We start from the raw sequence: 22,477 nt of genomic DNA, 5'->3' as shown, positions 1-22,477 counted from the left end.
GATGCACAATGCTGGTGCTTGGGACGACCCAGAGGGATGGTATGGGGAGGGAGGAGGGAGGAGGGTTCAGGATGGGGAACACATGTATACCTGTGGCAGATTCATTTTGATATTTGGCAAAACTAATACAATTATGTAAAGTTTAAAAATAAAATAAAATTTAAAAAATAAATAAATAAATAAAAAGAAACTGGGGAACAGAGAGTTTAAACAACTTGTCCATGTCACATGGTGAGCATGAGTCAGTACTCAAAGTCAGGAAGAATACATACTTAACCCTACACCATGTTGCCTCCACTGTATAATAGCACTTAAGCAATTTTAGAACAGAAAATTAATAATTAGTAGTTTAAAAAATGTATACTGGAGACATGCATGTGTTCATGTTCATTAACACGAGACGCTGCTTTCATGCTGAGATGGGGGTAAGGGAACAACAATTTTTTAGCACCCACTATACACCAGGTACCATACAAAATGTTCAGCAACCGTTATCATATTAATTCCTCATAACAACTGGGAAGACAGTATTATCTTCATTTATAGGTAAAGACTGTGAGGCCTGGTAAAGTTAAGTAACTTGCCCAACTTCACACAACTTACAACTAGAAAGAATGAATATAATATCAAGGTTCACATTGATAATTTTTGTACTAGTTCAGTAACAATTATCTGCCTGGGCCATATCCTTTCTAATATTCTTCAGTACTTTGATACATCTATTATTTTCCCTCTCTAAGCAACCCTCATTTTTCTCTTCTCTAAGCAGTGTTCTTTTAAAAAGTGTTAATTTATATATCTATTTAACTTTTGGCTGTGCTGGGTCTTCAGTGCTGTGTGGGCCCCCTCTAGTTTCAGAGAGTGGGGGCCACTCTCTAGCTGTAGTGCGCAGGCTTCTCACTGCAGTGGTGTCTCGCTGCGAAGCACGGGTTCAAGGGCAGGCGGGCTTGAGGGCAGTAGTTGCAGCGTGAGGGCTCAGCAGTTGCAGCTCCCAAGCTCTAGCGCACAGGCTCAGTTGTGGCACACAGGTCTAAATGCTCCATGACATGTGGGATCCTTCCGTATCAGGGATCGAATCCATGTCTTCCACACTGGCAGGCAGATTCTCCAACACTGAGCCACCAGGGAAGGCCCCAAGTAGTGTTCTTTATCCAACAACATTTAAACCTTCCCTAAAATAAGTTTTCTTGAACTTGCTATTTCTTTTTTTTTTTGAATAGTCATAACAGTTTATTATTGCAGCCAAAATCTATAATAAGCCTAAATGTCCATTACCCAGAGAACAGATACATAAATTCATACATGTAGTATATTTATACAATGAAACATAATACAGCAAAATTTTAAAACTGCAAACAATAAGTGAATAAATCTCACAGACACTATGTAATAGAAGCCAGATATAATGGGTACTTATTTATGTACCCAAGTAGTGTTCTTTATGCAACAACATTTAAACCTTCCCTAAAATAAGTTTTCTTGAACTTGCTATTTCCTCCAGCTAGAGGTATACCAGGTTCTAACATCAAAGGCAGCTAGTTCCTGAAAGCAGGCACGCACTTACAATCACCATTCTTGGTCTACCTTCCACTTGATAGTTCTTACCTATACTTATTGCTACCAATAGTCTTAAAATATATTTATGTACACTTTTATTTCAGACTCCAAATCCAGTATGTTGAGGTTTTGCCAATATATTAAAATATGCATATTTCTTACCAACATTTATGGCAAAATCTAAAAATAATCTTTAAATCATAAATTTTGTACTATAGGAGCCTAGGTTTAGAAGCTTGAAATCACAATAAATGATCCATATTTACACAGAAGAATTGTTTAAAGAATTAAAAACAATCCCAAATTATTTCATTAATACATTTTCTTACACAGTCAAGTATTAAGAAGTCTGCTATACTTTTTTTTTTTTTTTTTACTATTAATGTGGCTGAAATGACCATAATTAGTTCAATGACATAACTTAAGCAGTAGGTAACTGTATGTTACTCTTTTAGTGCAGAGAAATCAGTTTTCATTAAAACTTTCACATAAACAAGTCACACAATCTGCCACAAGAAAATAAACTTGAATTTTAGACCTTTGGAAATTGCTGGTTCTTGGTGGTGTCATCTAGTGGAAAAGAGCAGACTATTCAAATTAACTCTAGGTGGTGCAGTGGTAAAGAATCCACTTGCCAATGCAGCAGACACAAGACACAGGTTCAATCCCTGGGTCAGGAAGATCTTCTGGAAGAGGAAATGGCAACCCACTCCAGTACTCTTGCCTGAAAAACCCCATTAGCAGCAGAGCCTGGTGGACTACAGTCCATAGGGTTGCCAAGAGTTGGACACAATTGAGCGCACACACACACAATTAAACAAACAAACAAAAGAACACACTGCCATATGAGAGAGGAAAATTTTCTACTGATTCACTTATTATTCAACTGTCTGAAATTCACAGCCAGAAACAAAAGGAATACTAAAACATTTGAAAGAACGTTACCAGCAATTCTTAATAAAAAAGCTAAAAGGTGGATGTATTCACCATTTCTCCATAAAGACAAAATAATACATCAAAAATTGCATTAATTCACTACTTCATTAAATATAGATTTAATCATCTCTCTGTATCTGAATAAAAGAAAGATAAAAACAAATACATTTTCTTCTTTGAAGGTTTATCAGAATTTGTACCAAAAGGCATTCCTGAACATTTACTTTTGTATTTTCCAAGGACATAAAAAAGGGAATCATACCTGTTTTACTAATAGCGTCCTGTACTTCAGCCATGGAACTGATTATTGCAACAAGAAGGTCAGTACTGGTGAGCCAACTGAGAGCTTGCAAACAACGTAACTGCTCCTTTTGATGTTCTACAAAAATAGAAAAAATCTGTTATGCAATGCTACAAAAAAGTATTAAAATTCATTTAAAAATTATGAGAGTGTTTAGCTATTTAAGAAATAGAACAAAAATTGTACACAGAACTTTACCTAGTATGCTGCTGCTGCTGCTAAGTTGCGTCAGTCGTGTCCGACTCTGTGCGACCCCATAGATGGAAGCCCACCAGGCTCCCCTGTCCCTGGGATTCTCCAGGCAAGAACACTGGAGTGGGTTGCCATTTCCTTCTCCAATGCATGAAAGTGAAGTCGCTCAGTCGTGTCCGACTCTTAGCGACCCCATGGACTGCAGCCTACCAGGCTCCTCCATCCATGGGATTTTTCAGGCAAGAGTACTGGAGTGGGGTGCCATTGCCTTCTCCATGGAGAAGTCTATAATAAATGTTAGATTTATTGACTCTATTTATATATATATAAATGGTAATGGTAACTGACATCATAAAAAAAGAGAAGAAAACTTTCTTTAGTTCTACTTATATTATTTAATAGCTTACTTTTGAAAAGTTAAAAATTGAAATAATTGTTGCCTCAGAATAGTCACACATTGTAGGACTGACACATAAACACTACTATGTGTAAAATACTATGTGCAAAATATGTTCCAAGATGCTTGCTCCTTGCAAGAAAAATTATGACTAACCTAGACAGCATATTAAAAAGCAGAGACATTACTTTGCCAATAAAGGTCTGTCTAGTCAAAACTACGGTTTTTCCAGTAGTCATGTATGGATGTGAGAGTTGGACTATAAGGAAAGCTGAGCACCAAAGAACTGATTCTTTTGAACTGTGGTGTTGGGAGAAGTCTCTTGAGAGTCCTGTGGACAGCAAGGAGATCCAAGCAGTCCATCCTAAAGGAAATCAGTCCTGAATATTCATTGGAAGGACTGATGCTGAAGCTGAAACTCCAATCCTTTGGCCACCCGATGCAAAGAGCTGACTCATTTGAAAAGACCCTGATGCTGGGAAAGATTGAAGGCAGGAGGAGAAGTGGACACAGAGGATGAGATGACTGGATGGCATCACCGACTCGATGGACATGAGTTTGAGTATACTCCAGGAGTTGGTGATGGACAGGGAGACCTGGCATGTTGCAGTCCATGGGGTCGCAAAGAGTGGGACACAACTGAGTGACTGAACTGAACTGACTGATGTGCAAAAGAGTTAGCTAGTGGGACACTGTTGTACAGTGCAGGGAGCTCAGCTCAGTGCTCTGTGGCTACCTAGACCAGTGAGATCAGTGGGTAGGACGGAAGTCCAAGAGGCAGAGGATTTATGTATACATACAGCGATTCACAGAAGAAACTAACACAACATTGTACAGCAACCATACCACGATTAAAAAAAAAAAAGGAAGAGTCAAGCATTCAAAAAGACGTTTGCTGTAAACTCACATTTGCTCCATTTGTATTCATCAATAGATTTTTAACTCTGATCATTTTATACTAACTCAAATGAAGTGAAAGTAATTTATGCTACTAATTAATTTTAAATAGGGCAGAGTTTCTAGATTGACTTTACTGAAAAATCGCTGTACAAACTCTTCAATTTACTGTGAAAAGAGCACTGAAATATAATAAAGCTATACAAAGTTGAAATTATATATACTTGCTACCTTGTTTCGGAGAAGGCAATGGCACCCCACTCCAATACTCTTGCCTGGAAAATCCCATGGATGGAGGAGCCTGGTAGGCTGTAGTCCATGGGGTCGCTAAGAGTAGGACACGACTGAGAGACTTCCCTTTCACTTTTCACTTTCATGCATTGGAGAAGGAAATGGCAACCCACTCCAGTGTTCTTGCCTGGAGAATCCCAGGGACAGGGGAGCCTGGTGGGCTTCCATCTATGGGGTCGCACAGAGTCGGACACGACTGAAGCGACTTAGCAGCAACCTTGTTTATATTTTAATGTTTATAAAAATCAAAACCTAACTTACATATACATACACAGTTATTCATACACACATATATATCTATTGATACCTATATATGTAGATATGTTACACGATTTGACATTGTAAACGATTTTTTAAAGTCTTTGCATAATGAGCCAACATATTCACTTTGGATGTCACTTACATTCAAGTTAGATTTTTAAAAGCCCAAATGATCTTACTTGGAAATTTTTGCTTGTCTTTGAGCTCTCCTGTACACACTAACACGCCTATGCCTTCTCTGAAACTCTCCATCCAGGTAAAAAGAGAGACACACGACTGGCCCAAAATCTTGAGTCTGTTTGCTGCCAAAATTGCAATAACACCTTTCCGGAATACACGTATCAATCCTTTGAATGTTTTTTTCTTCATCTTGGCTTCCTCTTGCTTCTTTTCTTCTACTGTTGACAAAGCCTGGGCTAGAGTTCTAACTTCCAATTTTAACAACTCAAAGGTGTTGACCTGCTCCTGGAGAAAATCTCTCTGTGTAGATAAGGCAGATGATCGGCTGTAGAGAGGATAGAAGGCGCCAGCCATCAATGCACAGGCTACCAGCAAGGAGGTCTTTTCCCTTTTGGTCTGGGATAACAAGTTTTTGAAGTGGGAATTTTCAAACACCAATTGTTCGTGTGACTTCTCAATACGGTTCAATTTTTCCATATTTTTTTCAGCAATTTCTTGAAATTTCTAAAAGAAGAGAAGTCAAATAATATATTTGATCAAGAAACAAATGGGCATTTTAACCCGTCTTTAAAAAAAGAAAGCCTTTGGTGACAACTATTTATTTTTCTTCCCAAGATCTATGTTCTAAAATATCAAAAAAACCACATATGACAGAGCAATAGTGGGCCAAACAGCTTAGATCCAATGTGCACAGGTTTTAAATCCTCTTATGTGGAAGCTTTACATAGAGTAGAACACAGAAATTTTAAAATATTTTGTAAATTTCTGGTACATTTTCACATACATACACATATTCAAAAAAAGAAAATTTCTTCTATTCCTCAGTAACAATTATTTCCTATTTTTAAACAGAAATCACACCAGCATTAGAGGCTTTTCTATATGTAAAAAGACAATTTTTTGTCAGAATAGCAAAGGATTAAATAAATAATACAACACACACCATCTGACTATCTGCCACTTACTTACTTACTAGATGAGAAGGGACTGATTCTCAGAATACACTCTCATTTTAGTTTCTTCTTTCCCAAGACAGAAGGCTGCACAAAGCACAGCATCAGTGCTGGGGAAAAAATGCTAATTGTGGGGTGGGCCTCAGCAGCGCTCTGGTCCTTTTTTCCTCATCAAGGTACATATAATTCAAAACTTAATATGGAACACAAAAAAATTTTAACTGCAGGCACTTGATTTTAATCTAGAAATAGACTAGAAAATAAACTAACTCCCATGAAATCTTATGTCTATTCATTAAGGAATTACTGAAGCAAATTTTTAGAAGATAACAGATGTCAACTTTTTTACTGATTCATTTATCATTCAATAAACATTTATCGATTACTCACTAAATTCCATGTGCTAGGAAAACAGGCAAATAAATCAATGATTGTTGTATAACATGATGGTGGAGCTACGCTAGATTGTCAGAAATGCATAAAAGGGTAGAGAGGCAGCCGGAAACAGACAGTCCTGGGATAAGGATGAGAAATTAAAACACACCTAGACACTGATAAAAATCTAGAATATATGACAAAAATACTCCTCTCTATATAGATAAAACAGGAACACAATGGAATTTTTGGAAAACAGAATTAAGAGGCTAGACTTACACAGCCCATTTTCATTTTAGGGTACCTGGTAGAAGCAGCCGATATCTAAAACATAAAAGAACTCATACAACTCAACAACAACAAACAACTCGATTAAAAAAAAAGGGGGAGACATCTGAATACACGTTTTTTCCCGAGTACACATGAAAAGGGCCAAGAGGAACATGAAAAGATGTTCAACATTGCTAATTATCAGAGAAACGCACATTAAAGCCGCAATGAAATATCATCTCGTTACCTAACCAGGTCCGACTGCCCGAGATGCAGCGAGCCAAATGGCGAGACAGAGGTTTGCAGCAGAGAAAGGGTTTATTCACGAGGCAGCCAAGCGAAGAGATGGGAGAACAAATCTAACATCCACCTCCCCAAAGGCCACGGGCTGGAGACGGTCCTGGGTAAAGCTGAGGTGTGGGGAGCATGAGGTAATTGGAGATAAGAAAAAGGTGAGGTATCATCAGTCTGCACAGGCGCAACTAAGCTACGTGCTTCTCCGTGGGACTCACGTTCTGAGGGTGGAGTTTTTGGTCTTCTGACATCAAGAGGTCACTGAGTGTACATTCAAGCATGCCCATTTGGAGGGATGGTGATCCCGCCAGTCCTAACCAGCTCAGACTCTAACTGGACACAGCTGACTCCAAGTTCCTGAAAAACCAACTCAGGCAAACATCTTTTAGGCTACATAATGCTTGGAGGACAATTTAAACGAAGTTTGATCAATGAAGGCAGGTTACAGTTAATTATTTATTAAGCAATTTACAGTTTAATGGAGCTAACTGAGGACTACCCTTGGTCTCAATCTCATGCCCATTAGAATGGCTATTATCAAAAAGACAACAAATAAGTATTGGTGAAGATGTGGAGGAAACGGGAATTCACGTGCTATTGGTAAGAATGTAAACTGGTGCAGTCACTATGGAAAACAGTATAGAAATTACTCAAAAAATAAGTATATAACTACCATATGATCCAGCTATTCCACTTTTCCATATAAATCAAAATATGGAAAAACTAACTTGAAAAGATATCTTGTTGCATTGCACCCTGCAAGTCTTAAAGTTGTCCAGCCTCGACACTGAAGAGCCTGGAGACATCAGTGGTGACAGAGACATCAGTGGTTTGCTGAAGCAGTCCCCAACCTTTTTGGCATCACAGACCAGTTTCATGGAAGACAATTTTTCCATGGACTGAGAGTTGGGGAAGATGGTTTTTGGATGATTCAAGCACATTACAATTATTCTGCACTTTATTTCTAATCTAAATGCTGCTGCTGATCTGACCAGCAGGTACCAATCTGCAGCTTGGAAGTTAGGGACTCTTGATTTATTGGATAGAGGGATCGTACACAAAGGGTCCTGGTGTGACACCCCACCATGTGTGGCAGATGCTGGGCAGGATGTGGGAACAGTCTTTGCTACTCAGGGGAGGCGGCGGCTACCATTTATAGAGGGAATTGACATCAGGTGGGCTCATCAGTTTCCAGGAGCTAATTAAGCCTGATAATTAAGAGAACTGGATGTTCATGTGAGTGAAGCAGGGACTGGTCAAACAGGGGATGTACCGAGAGCAAGATAACAGCCATCTTGAGTGGCCGGACCATACATATGTTCATCCCTATGTTTATCGCAGCACTATATACAAGAGTCAATATATGCAAACAACCTAAGTGCCCATTAACAGATGAACAGATAAAGAAGATGTGGTCTATACCTACAATGCAATACTATTAAACCATAAAAAATGATGAAAACTAGCCATTTTCAACAACAGGGATGGACCTTGAAGGTATTATGCTAAATGAAATAAGTCTGACAGAGAAAGACAAATACCATATGATTTCACTCATGTGGAATACAAAATACAAACAAGAACAAAAAAAAATGAAAAAAACCAAGCCAAAGCAAACACAGATACAGAGTACAGAGTAGTGATTACCAGAGAAAAAGAGTCTGGGGAGGACAAAATGGTTAAAAAGGGGTCAATTGTATGGTGCTGCATGGAAACCAGACTTGTGGAGGTGGGCATGCTATAGTGTATTCAAAGTTGCATTAAAATGTACACGTGAAACTTAAATAATGTTATAAATAAGCTACCTCAATTTTTTAAAAGAATACATGTAAAGTCTACATGTAAGTAAAAAAGCAATCTCTAAAGACTGTTTAATTGTCATATGTTGTCCTAAGTCATTCTTGGCTTGAGTAATTATAATCAAGATAACAAATATTAATGGTTATCAAAACAGTCAACTGGGACAATATTGAACTAAATAACTAGAATTAGCAATGTGAGATATTTGAATTAAGGATTTTAAAATAATGAACTACTTAAATTTTTAAAGTTCTTACTGACAAATGTTAGATTAAGAAAACCACACTAATATTAATGCTGCTGCTGCTAAGTCGCTTCAGTCATGTCCAACTCTGTGTGACCCCGTAGATGGAAGCCCACCAGGTTCTGCCGTCCCTGGGATTCTCCAGGCAAGAACACTGGAGTAGGTTGCCATTTCCTTCTCCAATGCATGAATAAATACTAAAAGTTTTGATTATTTTTTAACAATTATATTCCCTCATTCCTGGTAGCTCTACTGAAATCCACAATTACAGATCTGACTGCCCATTAGGCCAGTGGTCCCCAACCGTTTTGGCATCAGGCACTGGTTTCGTGGAAGACAATTTTTCCATGGACAGCAGGGGCAGGGGCAGAGATGGTTCTGTCGGCGATGCGAGCAATGGGGAGTGACGAGAAGCAGCAGATGAAGCTTTGCTCACTTACCAACCTGCTCCTCACCTCCTGCTGCGCAGTTAGTCCATGGCCCGGGATTTGGGGACCCCTGCAATAGGCACCTTCCCTTAGATACCTCATAACCATCTCAAGTACCACTGTTTTTCCTATTAAATCTGTTTATAATGTTCAATTGCAAAGTGATGTCCAACTCTGACACCATGGATTGTAGCCCACCAGGCTTCTGTGTCCATGAGATTTCCCAGACAAGAATACTGGAGTGGGTTGCCATTTCCTCCTCCAGGGGATCTTCCTGACCCAGGAGTCAAACTGGCATCTCCTGCATTGCCAGGCATATGCTTCACCACTAAGCTACCTGGGAAGCCCCATGCGTGTGTGCGAATACTCAGTCGTTAAGTCCTGTCCGACTCTTTGAAGCCCTATAGACTACAGTCTGCCAGGTTCCTCTGAATTCTGCAATGGGTTGTCATTTTCTCCTCCAAGGGACCTTCCCGACCCAGGGATCAAACACAAGCCTCCTACGTCTACTGCACTGCAGGCAAATTCTATACAACTGCACCATCTGGGGAGCACTCTGTTATTTTGTTCAGTCACTCGGTCATATCCGACTCTTTGCCAGCCCACAGACTGCAGCACGCCAGAGGTCCCTGTCCCTCACTATATCCCAGAGTTTGCTCAAACTGATGTCCACTGAGTCGATGATGCCATCCAACCATCTCATCCTCTGTTGCCCCCTTCTCCCTGCCCTCAGTCTTTCCCAGCATCAGGGTCTTCTCCAATGAGTCAGCTCTTCACATCAGCTGGCCAAAGTACTGGAGTTTCAGCTTCAGCATCAGTCCTTCCAATGAATATTAAGGACTGATTTCCTTTAGGATGGACTGGTTGGATCTCCTTGCAGTCCAAGGGACTCTCCAGAGTCTTCTCAAGCACCACAGTTTGAAAGCATCAACTCTTCGGAGCTCAGCCTTCTTTACGGTCCAACTCCCAGGTGGCGATAGTGGTAAAGAACCCACCTGCCAATGCAGGAAATGTAAGAAAATCAGGTTCAATTCCTGGGTTGGAAAAATACCCTGGAGTAGGAAATGGCAATCCACTCCACTATTCTTGCCTGGAAAATCCTATGGACAGAGGAGCCTGGTGGTCTACCGTCCATAGAAGCACAAAGAGTTGGACACTACTGAAGCAACTTAGCATGCACGCATGCTCGTATCTACACACGACTACTAAAAAACCATAGCTTTGACTATATGCACCTTTGTCACAAAGTGATGTCTCTGCTTTTTAATACACTGTCTAGGTTTGTCATAGCTTTTCTCTCATGAAGCAAGTGTCTTAATTTCAAGGTTGCAGTCACTGTCCACAGTGATTTTGGAGCCCAAGAAAAGAAAGTCTGTCACTGTTTTCATATTTTTTCCTGTCTATTTGTCATGAAGTGATGGAACCAGATGCCATTTTCTTAGTTTTTTGGATGTTGAGTTTTAAGCCAGCTTTTTCACTCTCTTCTTTCACCTTCATCAAGAGGCTCTTTAGTTCCTCTTCACTTTCTGTCATTAGTGTGGTGTCATCTGCATATCTGAGGTTATTGATACTTGTCCCAGCAATCTTGGTTCTAGCTTGTGATTCATCCAGCCTGGCATTTTGCACGATGTACTCCGAATAGAAGTTAAATAAGCAGGGAGACAATATACAACCTTGATGTACTCCTTTATCAATTTTGAACCAGTCTGTTGTTCCATGTCTGGTTCTAACTGTTGCTTCTTGACCTGCATAGAGGTTTCTTGGGAGACAGGAAAGGTGGTCTGGTATTCCCATCTCTTTAAGAATTTTCCGGTTTGTTGTGATCCACACAGTCAAAGGCTGCAGCGTAGTCAGTGAAGCAGAAGTATATGTTTTTCTGGAATTCCCTTCCTTTTTCCATGATCCAGCAGATGTTGGCAATTTGATCTCTGGTTCCTCTGCCTTTTCTAAATACAGTTTGTATATGTAGAAGTTCTCGGCTCATGTACTGCTGAAAAATAGCTTGAAGGATTTTGAGCGTGACCTTGCTAGCATGTGAAATGAATGCAGTTGTGCAGTAGTTTGAGCATTCTTTGGCATTGCCCTTCTTTGGGACTGGAATTAAAATGGACCTTTTGCAGTCGTGTGGCCACTGCTGAGTTTTCCGAATTTGCTGGCATACTGAGTACACCATTTTAACAGCATCATCTTTTAGGATCTGAAATAGCTCAGCTGAAATTCCATCACCTCCACTAGCTTTGTTTATAGTAATACTTCCTAAGGCCCACTTGACTTCACACTCCAGGGAGCCCTGGGAAGCCCTAAAAGACGTTTATAATAGTCTTCTTTATATCAGTAAATTGAACCAACATCTGCCCAATTTTTCAAGTCAAAAACTTTGTAATCAGTCTTAATTCCTCCTTCTTTCACCTTATCCTCTCCATTCCCAAATCAAAACCATCCGTAAGCACAATGGGGCTTATCTACAAAACACATCCTCATTCATCTCCATTGCTACCACCTTAATTCTAATGATCATCAGCACTAACTATTCACCCCCAAACTTCAAAGCTAGTTTCATGTCAAACTGGGTCAATCCAATCCTACTGCTGGAACTCTATCTTTACTGAACCAAGGTTTCCCCTTCAAGTCACAACACTTCCACATGCCTTCTGCAAAGACATCACCATTTCCCAGGATCCTCAACTGGAATGAAAAAGGATATGGGCTGCTCTTCTGCTATCCAGACATGAACCTTACTATACCTTTTCATAATTCATCCATGGTCTCTAGCACCACCAGGTGCTGACTTCCCTAATGCTGCTGCTGCTGCAAAGTCGCTTCGGTCATGTCCGACTCTGTGCGACCCCATGGACTGCAGCCTACCAGGCTCCTCCATCCATGGGATTTTCCAGGCAAGAGTACTGGAGTGGGGTGCCATTGCCTTCTCCGTCCCTAATGCTACTCAAGTTCTAACCATATCCTGAACCCATTTCAGGGTCTATCTATTCCATGACACCTATTACTATCAGTCCTATTCATGTTGACCTTGACCTTCTCTGAACATAATTAAACTACTAGGCACTTAATTCCTACACTGCTACTTACTTGTTTCATGTGTGTTTATCTGCTCTCCCTCAAATACAATAGAGTTTTAGTTCCTAAAGGCCAGGGATTATTTACGCCGGTGCCTGTCATAATGCTTTATACCCTTCAAGTATTTAATAAGTATTAAACATATTAAATAATCCTTTATAAAATGTTCCCTGGTGCTTAGAACAGCACTTTACCCATAATAAGCACTGAGTAAATAGCCAGTTAATAAAAACTTTACAAATATAAAGCAAAGAAAAAAATAATCAAAAAAGATATAATTTCTAAATATAATTTGGACCTTATCAACATGTCAAAATTTTATTTTAAATTAATTCTGATATTCCAGGGAGACCTTCAGGGGTATTGCATTATTTACCATGAATTCTTCTTAAATAACAAAGCTTGTTTGAGGATAAGGCTGGAAATTACTATAAGAGCAAATATGCCTTAAAAAAGAAAACTGGTGTTCTTTACCAAAGAAGATTAAAGGCTAATATTTTTCAAACAAACATAAGGAACATCACCTTCAAATTGAACAAAAGCATTCCTAGTACTGAGATAATCTGCTCCTTGGTGTGTTAATTTCAAAAAATAATATTCACAAATTCCCCCTCAAAATATCTTTTAAAAGTTTAACAACCTGAAATTTTTATAAACTTTATATCTTCTACACAGATTTTTTTGACATGCCAAAAATTCTATCTAATTTCACTAGTTTTCCATGACTCTGATAAATTCAAAGTGCACTGAAAATGAAGGGAACAGGACAGCTTCTTCCCTTAATGAATCACGCACTTACTTCCTGAAATACAGAAGCTTTAAGGGACATCTATTGCTTTCAGCAACCCATGAACTTTGAGACCTTGGGCCAGAAATCAGACACTTCCCTGTGGAATAAAACTTTTTTTTTATCACTTTTACTTGCTGAGTTCTCATTCTTTATGTTGGCAAAAAGACAAATTGCAAACTGGACAGTGAGTGACAAATAGACATCAAAGGACTTCATTTAAAAGGTTTTATTTTTATGTTACCTATATTTTTTATACAATGGTAGTATTTTAAAATAATACACATAAATCTGCCTGTTTTTCCTACAATGTAAATGTTTCTCTGTTAAAAAATAAAGCACATTTTGTGGAGAAACTGGAGTCTTCAATACACTGTCAGTGGAAATGTTGAGATGGTGTGCACAGACTTTTGAAAAAGTTTGGCAATTCTTCAAAAAGTTAAGTAAAAAGTTACCACACAACCTAGCAATTTCATTATCTGGTCTTCCATATATATACTGAAATCCCATAATAGTTATTTACTTACCTTAAAAACACTATCTTCATTTTGGAAGTTTCAGTTCAGTTCAATTCAGTTACTCAGTCCTGTCTGACTCTTTGCAACCCCATGGACTGTAACACACCAGGCTTCCCTATCTATCACCAACTCCCAGAGTTTACTCAAGCTCATGTCCATTGAGTCGTGATGTCATCCAACCATCTTATCCTCTGTCCTCCCCTTCTCCTCCTGCTGTCAATCTTTCTCAGCATCAGGGTCTTTTCAAATAAGTCAGTTCTTTGCATCACGTTGCCAAAGTATTAGAGTTTCAGCTTCAGCATCAGTCCTTCCAATGAATATTCAGGATTGATTTCCTTTTGGATGGATTGGTTGGATCTCCCTGCAGTCCAAGAGACTCTCAAGAGTATTCGCCAACACCACAGTTCAAAAGCATCAATTCTTCGGTGCTCAGCTTTCTTTATGGTCCAACTCTCACATCCATACATGACTACTGGAAAAACCATAGCTTTGACTAGACAGACCTTTGTTGGCAAAGTAATGTCTCTGCTTTTTAATATGCTGTCTAGGTTGGTCATAGCTTTTCTTCCAAGGAGCAAGCGTCTTTTAATTTCATTTGGAAGTTTAGCACATCAAAAATAATAGGTGTCAAAAATGGTACATGCCTGTGTGTATTCTCTAGTTTCTAAGGCAATACAAATTATAAAACTATCCAAAGAGATAAGTCAAGCCCTCAAAAGAAAAAGAGTTCTCTTCATCATTTGACTGAAAATAAACTGTCAATACAGGTAAGATGCTTGATTTAGTGATTGTTAAAAGATATTACCTCAGACTGCTAGAAAGTTAGCATGATCAGTCAGATCTGTCTCATGTCTCCCTTCCTTATGGGCTTTCAGATCCTGAAAACAAAGCCCAGGTGGCTCTAGTCTCCTCTACGAAGGCTTCAAACTTTAACCACCTTCTCTTCTGAGTTGATAGCACTCTTTTGGCAAGTAATTATGTACAACCTCATGATAAACCTTCTATTATTTAATTTTTCATATGTTCCTATAGTGCCTCTCCAACTAACTTTGACACTTTTTGAGGAAAATAAGTATTACACTTCTTTGTTAGGATCACAGCACGAAACAGAGGGTTCCATAAATCTTATATATAACATTTATTTAATTAATAATTATGTAAAGTTATTTTGCTATTCTTACCTACAGTAGTAATTTTGCAATACAGTATGCTAAAATCTCAGTCTCTCAGAAAAAAGAAGTCTGAGAAAAACGAGATCAAGAACTATCATCTTTGATTAACAGTGTGGCACTGGCTAGCTTTTTCATACATTATCATATTTAATTACTAAATAAACAAGATTCACTCAGAAAAGTGAGTTCAGGAAATATGAAACTGAGTTGTCACCAGACCTGTTTTCAGATATTACTTCATATACAAAAATAGCATGTTCCTAAAAGAAAGTGTTTAGCATGATGCGAAAAAAAGACTCCCTGATAAGGATGATGGTAATATATTCAAACAGCACATAACGTTTACTTTGTAGCTTCTAAATACCAAACAAGGTGCGAAACATGTCGTATCTGTTATCTCCATTCTAATTCCGACCCTACAACGTCCTCACTACACAAATGAGCAGTTCTCTGAATCTTACTTTTCACATTTGTAAAATAGAAATGATATTTAAGTGACTTATCTCACATGTTTATTATGAGAATCATGTAAGAAGAGGCAAGCAAAGGTATGAAAAAGAGTTAAAAACTGGATCAAGCATTATAAAAATTCAGTTGATAGCATTATTATTAATAAAAACAACTTCTAAAACAATTATTTGAAAAGTAGAGAACTTTCCTATATTTCATTAGAGGTGCCCAATCATAACATAATGTGTGCCGAACTGTGTCTAACTCCTTGTGAATCATGTCTCCCTATCATTATCAACAATATAAACAAGCTGCATTTTTATCTCTGAATATTTTTCAAATTCAATTTAAAAGTAAAAAAATTTAACATCTAACAACACTTTTATGAGTAACTTACTTCTACCCAAATGTACTGTTAATAATGTGATGGAAGAGAAATAAAATGCAATATATTATGATGAACCTGAATTTCTTTGATTTTTGTTCTTCAATTTAAACTCACTTGACTTTACTAAGTGTTTCCCTGATAGCTCAGTTGGTAAAGAATCTGCCTGCAATGCAAGAAACCCTGGTTCGATTCCTGGGTTGGGAAGATCCGCTGGAGAAGGGATAGGCTACCCACTCCAGTACTCTTGGGCTTCCCTTGTGGCTCAGCTGGTAAAGAATCCACCTGCAATGCGGGAGACCTGGGTTCCATTCCTGGGTTGGGAAGATCCTCTGGAGAAGGGGACTTTACTAAACTGTCACATAAACCAGAAGTGTTTAAAATAAATATCATATCAAGGGTTAACCATACTTAACTGACAGTGAAAAATCTTTAGTTTTAGAGAGGAAGTTCTTGTTCCAGTAATTTCATCTTTTCAGATAGAAAAGAAACAAGAATATAAATACTAAAATTACAAAAGCAAAGTCAGTAAGGCAAGGTACCATGGCACTCAGTCCTGATGCTTTGGTAGGCAAAGATGTTTGAGATATATTTATATGATGGCCCCAAAGTTATTTAAATTCACAAATTACCCAACGATGTAGCTAGCACATTTTAACTAATACTAAAACCATACGAGGGCTTCCCAAGTGGCACTAAGAACCCTCCTGCCAACGCAAGAGACATAAGAGACACAGGTTCAATCCCTGGGTCGGGACGGGCACAGCAACCAACTCTAGTATTCTGGCCTGGAGAATTCCACGGACAGAGGAGCCTAGCAGGCTACAGTCCATAGGGTTGCAGAGTCGGACACGACTGAAACAACTTAAGAAAGTGGAAGTCACTCAGTCTTGTCTGACTCTTTGCGACCCTATGGACTCTAGCCCACCAGGCTCCTCTGTCCATGGAATTCTCCAGGCAAGAATACTGGAGTGGGCAGCCATTCCCTTCTCCAGGGGATCTTCCCAACCCAGGGATCGAACCCAGGTCCCCCACATTGCAGGTGGAAGCAACTTAGCACATACGCAAAAACATGTTAAAAAACAAGCTTCCTACTCTAATTTCATTACCTAACAGCATTCCCACTACCTGCTTTAAAGCTTAAACATCCGAAAGTCTTGCAAATTATTCTGCATTTTTTTAATAAAAGCTATTCATATCCAAAAATTGTTTTTTATTTAACTACCTGTCTTTTACTAACCACTTCTTTACAATAACCAAACACTAAACAGAGACTCTATGGATAAGTCATTTATTTTCCAGCAGATGGTATCTATTAATGGCTATGTTCTCCTGACATATAACATTCTCTACAACCCATAATCCTATGCAAAACTGTGGATTTTTCCCTCTCATGTCCTTATCAACATAATTTTTGAAGTTTAAATAATATAAAATGAAAATATCTTTATCTGCATTGCAGCTTGGGGAAAAAAGCAGAGATATAGAATTAATCATAGGAAAATATCCCAAAATGAAATTTATAGATACTGTAATATGCAATATAATATTAGTTTACTAAATATAAACCCAAATTAAATGCTGCTGTGTATCCAATTATATTTTATGAAAATTCAAATATTGTACATAAATAATACAGACAAATGCCAATATATAATATTAATGTACATTCAGGAATAATGAAAATGATACTTTCAATTTGCATATTCAGGGATCAAAGCCATATGTTACACATTCTTCAAGAAAAAAGTCTTCAGTGAGAGCTGCTCCTAAAACATCAGCATTTGTGATGCTGATTGAGAAAGTGAATTGCTATGCCTTCCTAGAGATTTAAAAAGGAAGTGAGTTCAAAACACTGATAGGATAGTTTGAAATCAAGAATTTTGTTCTTTTCTCTCAGGATTGCTTTGACTGTTAGGGGTCTTTTGTGGTTTCACACACATTTTAGGCTTGTTTCTCTTATTTCTATGAAGAATTCCTTTGGTATTTTGATGTGGATTGAACTGAACCTGTAGATCATTTTGGGTAGTATGGTCATTTTAACAATATTAATTCTTCTGATCCATGAACAAGGGATGTCTCTCTCTTTGTTTGTATCTTCTACTTCTTTCTGCAAAGTCTTGTCATTTTATTGTCCAGATCTTTTACTTTTCCAGTTAATTTATTCCTAAATATTTTATTGTTTCTGATGCTACTGTGAATGGGATCGTTTTATTTTTCCAAGGCTTCCTCATTAGTGTAAAAGAATGTCACAGATTTCTATAAGTTGATTTTGTTATCTGCCACTTTACTAAAATCATCAATTACAATTAATTACATCAATTACATGTAATTACTTAATTACAATAGCTTTTGATTGACTCTTTGGGATTTCCTATATGTAAGATCATAGCATCAGCAAGCCATAGTGATAAAAACAATATGGCATTGGCACTAAAACAGACTTCTAGACCAATGGAACCAAATAGACAGTCCAGAATCAAATCCCACCCTATATGGTCAACTAATATTCAACAAGGGAACCAAGAAAACTAATGAGAAAAGGATAGTCTATTCAGCAAATAGTGCTGGAAAAACTGGAGAAACATGTACAGAATAATGAAACTAGACCCTTTACTCATACCACTCACAAAAATTAACTCAAAATGGATCCAAGACTTAAACATAAGACCTAACACCATAAAACTCCTAAAGAAAACATAGAGATGAAGCCCAAAGATATGTGTCTTGGGAATGATTTTTTTTTGGATATGACATCAAAAGCACAAGCAATACAAATAAAAATCAACAAATGGGACTATATCAAATTCAAAAGCTCCTGCCCTGCAAAATAAACAATCAACAAAATGAGGTGATTGCCAACAGACTGGAAGAAAATTTTTACAAATCATGTATCAGATGAGGGGTTAGTATTCAAAATACATAAAGAATTAATACAACTTAATAACCAAAAAAATAGTTTTAAATGGGCAGAAGAACCAAATAGACACTTTTCCAAATAGGACATCAAAATGGTCAACAGACACATGAGAAGATGCTCAACATCACTAATCACCAGGGAGAGACAAGCAAAAACCACAGTGAGATATCACCTCATTCCTGTTAAGATGGCTATCGTCAGGACGACAAGAGACAACAGGGGACAGTGAGGCGTGGTGAAGAAGAAACCCTTACACACCGCCAGAAAGAACGTAAGTTAGTCAACCACTGTGGAAAACAATATGAAGGGGCCTCAGAAAATTAAAACTAGACCTACCTCCAGGAATTCTGCTTCTCAGAATATATCCAAGGAAATGAAAACAGTAATTCGGTGAGATACATGCACTCCCGTGTTTACTACAGCACTATTCACAACAGCCAAAATATGGAAACAACCCAAAAGACCACCAACAAATGAAGGGGTAAAAAAGATTCACATACAGAATGTAATATTTTTCACCCATGAGAAAGGAATATATCCTGCCATTGGTGACAACATGAATGAACCTTGAACATACTATTAAGCCAGACAAGACAGAGAAAGGCAAGCACTGTACAACATCACTCATATGTGGGATCCAAAGAAATCAAACGTGCAAAAACAACAACAATGTACAAGGGAACGCCCATCAGACCATCAGCTGATTTCTCAACAGAAACTCTAGAAGCCAGAAGGGAATGGCATGATATATTTAAAGTGATGAAAGGGAAGAACCAACAACCAAGAATACTCTACCCAGCAAGACTCTCCTTCAGATTTGATGGAGAAATCAAAAGCTTTCCAGACAAGCAAAAATTAAGAGAATTCAGCACCACCAAAGCAGCTTTACAACAAATACTAAAGGAACTTCTCTAGGCAGGAAACACAAGTGAAGGAAGAGACCTACAGAAAATAAAAAGGAAACGATTAAGAAACAGGTAATAGGATCATGCTGTGTGCTGTGCTCAGGCACTCAGTCACGTCCGACTCTTTGTGACTGACTGTAGCCTGCCAAGCTCCTCTGTCCATGGAATTCTCCAGGCAAGTAGCCAGTTATTTCTCCAGGTCTTCCCGACTCAGGGATCAAACCTAGATCTCCACATTGCAGGCAGATTCTTTACCATCTGATTAGATGTCATGTATGTTCACTGAACATAGACAATAATATGGTACTATAAGCATATAATGTAATAAATATTACAAAGGCAACCATATCACAATACATTAATATATCAAAGTACTATGATGTATACCTTAAATTTACACCACATTGCATGTCGAATTTATCCCATTTTTTAAAAGTGATAGGAAATGAAGAAAATTGGAAGGTTCACATTACCTGATTTCACGACCAACCAAAAAATACAAAAATCAAACCAGTGTGGTACTGAAAAAAGAATATACATATAAACAAATGTAATAGATGAGAAAGTCTAAAACATAGACTTGGACAAATGCAACCAACTGATTTCTGACAAAGGCACAAAAGCAATTCAGTAGAAAAAGGATAGTCTTTAAAGAAATAGTGCTAGAACATGGACATCCAAATGCAGGAAAAAAAAAAAAAAAGACCAACCCAAGCCTCACATCTTTACAAAAATTAACTCAAAATGGATCACAGACCTATATGTAAAACCTAAAACTATGCAAAATCTAGAAAAAAAGCAGGAAGAAATCCTGGTGACCTTGTACTAGGGAAAAGAGTCCTTAGATACAATACTAAAAGCCCAGGCCATAAAAGAAAAATGTATCAAATTGAACTTTATAAATTTAAAACACTTGTTCTGCAAAAGTTCTTTTAAGAGACTTGGAGAGAATACTTGCAAATTACATATCTAACAAATGACTTGTATCCAGAATATATAAACAATGTTTGAAATTCAGCAAGAAGAAAATAAGCAACGTAATTACAAAGTGGGCAAAAGATATGAATAGGTAACTCACCAAAAAAGATATACAGATGGCAAATAAGCATATGAAAAATACTCAACATTATTATTCATTAGGGAAAGTCTAAATTAAAACCATAATGACATAGCACTATACACCTATTAGAATAGCTAAAAAGAAAAAGAAAAAAATGATGAAACCACATGCTGGCACAGATACAGAGCAATTAGAACTTTCTTACAAGCCTAGTGAGAAGGCAAAATGATAGCCACTTGGGAAAACAATTTGATAGTTTCTTATAAAGTTAAATACATTCTCACCATAATAACAGAAATCAGACTCCTAAGTATTCACCCCCCAAAAAAAATTTTAACTTATATGCAGATTACATCATGTGAAATGCCAGGCTGGATGAAGCACAAGCTGGAATCAAGATTGCCAGGAAAAATATCAATAACCTCAGATACACAGACGACACCACCCTTATGGCAGAAAGTGAAGAAGAACTAAAGAGCCTCTTGATGAAAGTGAAAGAGGAGAGTGAAAAAGTTGGCTTAAAACTCAACATTCAAAAAACTGAAAAAGTTGGCTTAAAACTTAACATTCAGAAAACTAAGATCATGGCATCTGGTCCCATCACTTCATGGCAAATAGACGGGGAAACAATGGGAACAGTGACAGACTTTATTTTGGGGGGCTCCAAAGTCACTGCAGATGGTAACTGAAGCCATGAAATTAAAAGACGCTTGCTCCTTGGAAGAGGAGCTATGACCAACCTAGACAGCATATTTTACTTTACCAACAAAGGTCTGTCTAATCAAAGCTATGGTTTTTCCAGTAGTCCTGTATGGATGTGAGAGTTGGACTATAAAGCAAGCTGAGCGCTGAAGAATTGATGCTTTTGAACTGTGGTGTTGGCGAATACTCTTGAGAGTCCCTTGGACTGCAAGGAAATCGAACTAGTCAATCCTAAAAGAAATCAATCCTGAATATTCATTGGAAGGACTGATGCTGAAGCTGAAACTCCAATACTCTGGCCAGCTGATGTGAAGAACCGACTCATTTGAAAAGACCTTGATGCTGGGAAAGATTGAAGGCAGGAGGAGAAGGGGACGACAGAGGATGAGATGGTTGGATGGCATCACTGACTCTATGGACATGAGTTTGAGTAGGCTCCAGGAGTTGGTGATGGACAGGGAAGCCTAGCAAGCTGAAGTCCACAGGGTTGCAAAGAGTCAAACATGACTGAGAGACTGCATTGAATTGAATGATCCACAAAAACCTACCCATGAATGTTAAAAGCATGTTTAATCATAATTGTAAAAAAATAAAACAACCCAAAGGCCCATCAGCAAGTACCTAGATAAACAGTGCTACATTCATACAATGGAATATGACTCAGCAGTAAAAAGGAGGGAGCTACCAATACAACCAATAATGTGAACAATTCCCAAACATATTTTGTTGAGTGAAGAAAGACCGAAAATGCTACATACTGTATGATTTCACTTATATAACATACTGAGGCTTCCCTGATAGCTCAAGTGGATAAGAATCCACTTGCCAAAGTAGGAGACTCAGGTTCAATCCCTGGTCTGAGAAGTTTCCACATGCCACACAGTAATTACCCCACACATCACAACCACTGAGCTTGTGCTCCAGAGCTCAGGAACCACAACTACTGAGCTCTCGTGCCAAAACCACTGAAGCCCATGGGCCCCAGAGCCAGTGCTCCGCAACAAGAGAAGCTACTGCAATGAGAAGCCCACACCCACAACTAGACACAAGCCCTCACTCTCTGCAACTAGAGAAAAAGCCTGTGCAGCAACAAAGACCCAGCACAGCCAATAAATAAATACATAAAT

General features: G+C 38.2%; 1 protein-coding gene across 9 annotated transcripts in view; it reads right to left on the bottom strand.

The window, feature by feature from the left end:
* The window catches only part of CCDC171 (coiled-coil domain containing 171), a 344,777-nt gene that overhangs the window by 193,037 nt on the left and 129,263 nt on the right, over positions 1–22,477 (bottom strand). For all 9 annotated transcript variants that reach the window (XM_010857037.1, XM_010857035.1, XM_010857032.1 and 6 more), the window contains 2 exons: positions 5,012–5,516; positions 2,756–2,872 (listed from right to left, as the gene is read on the bottom strand). In XM_010857037.1, the coding sequence (XP_010855339.1) occupies positions 2,756–2,872; positions 5,012–5,516 (622 nt within the window). The remainder of the gene's footprint in view (positions 1–2,755; positions 2,873–5,011; positions 5,517–22,477) is intronic.

This window comes from Bison bison, unplaced genomic scaffold, assembly GCF_000754665.1.
Source record: "Bison bison bison isolate TAMUID 2011002044 unplaced genomic scaffold, Bison_UMD1.0 scf7180017864376, whole genome shotgun sequence".
In the NCBI taxonomy this organism is placed as follows: domain Eukaryota; kingdom Metazoa; phylum Chordata; class Mammalia; order Artiodactyla; family Bovidae; genus Bison; species Bison bison.
This window is presented reverse-complemented; position numbering and strand designations above follow the sequence as displayed.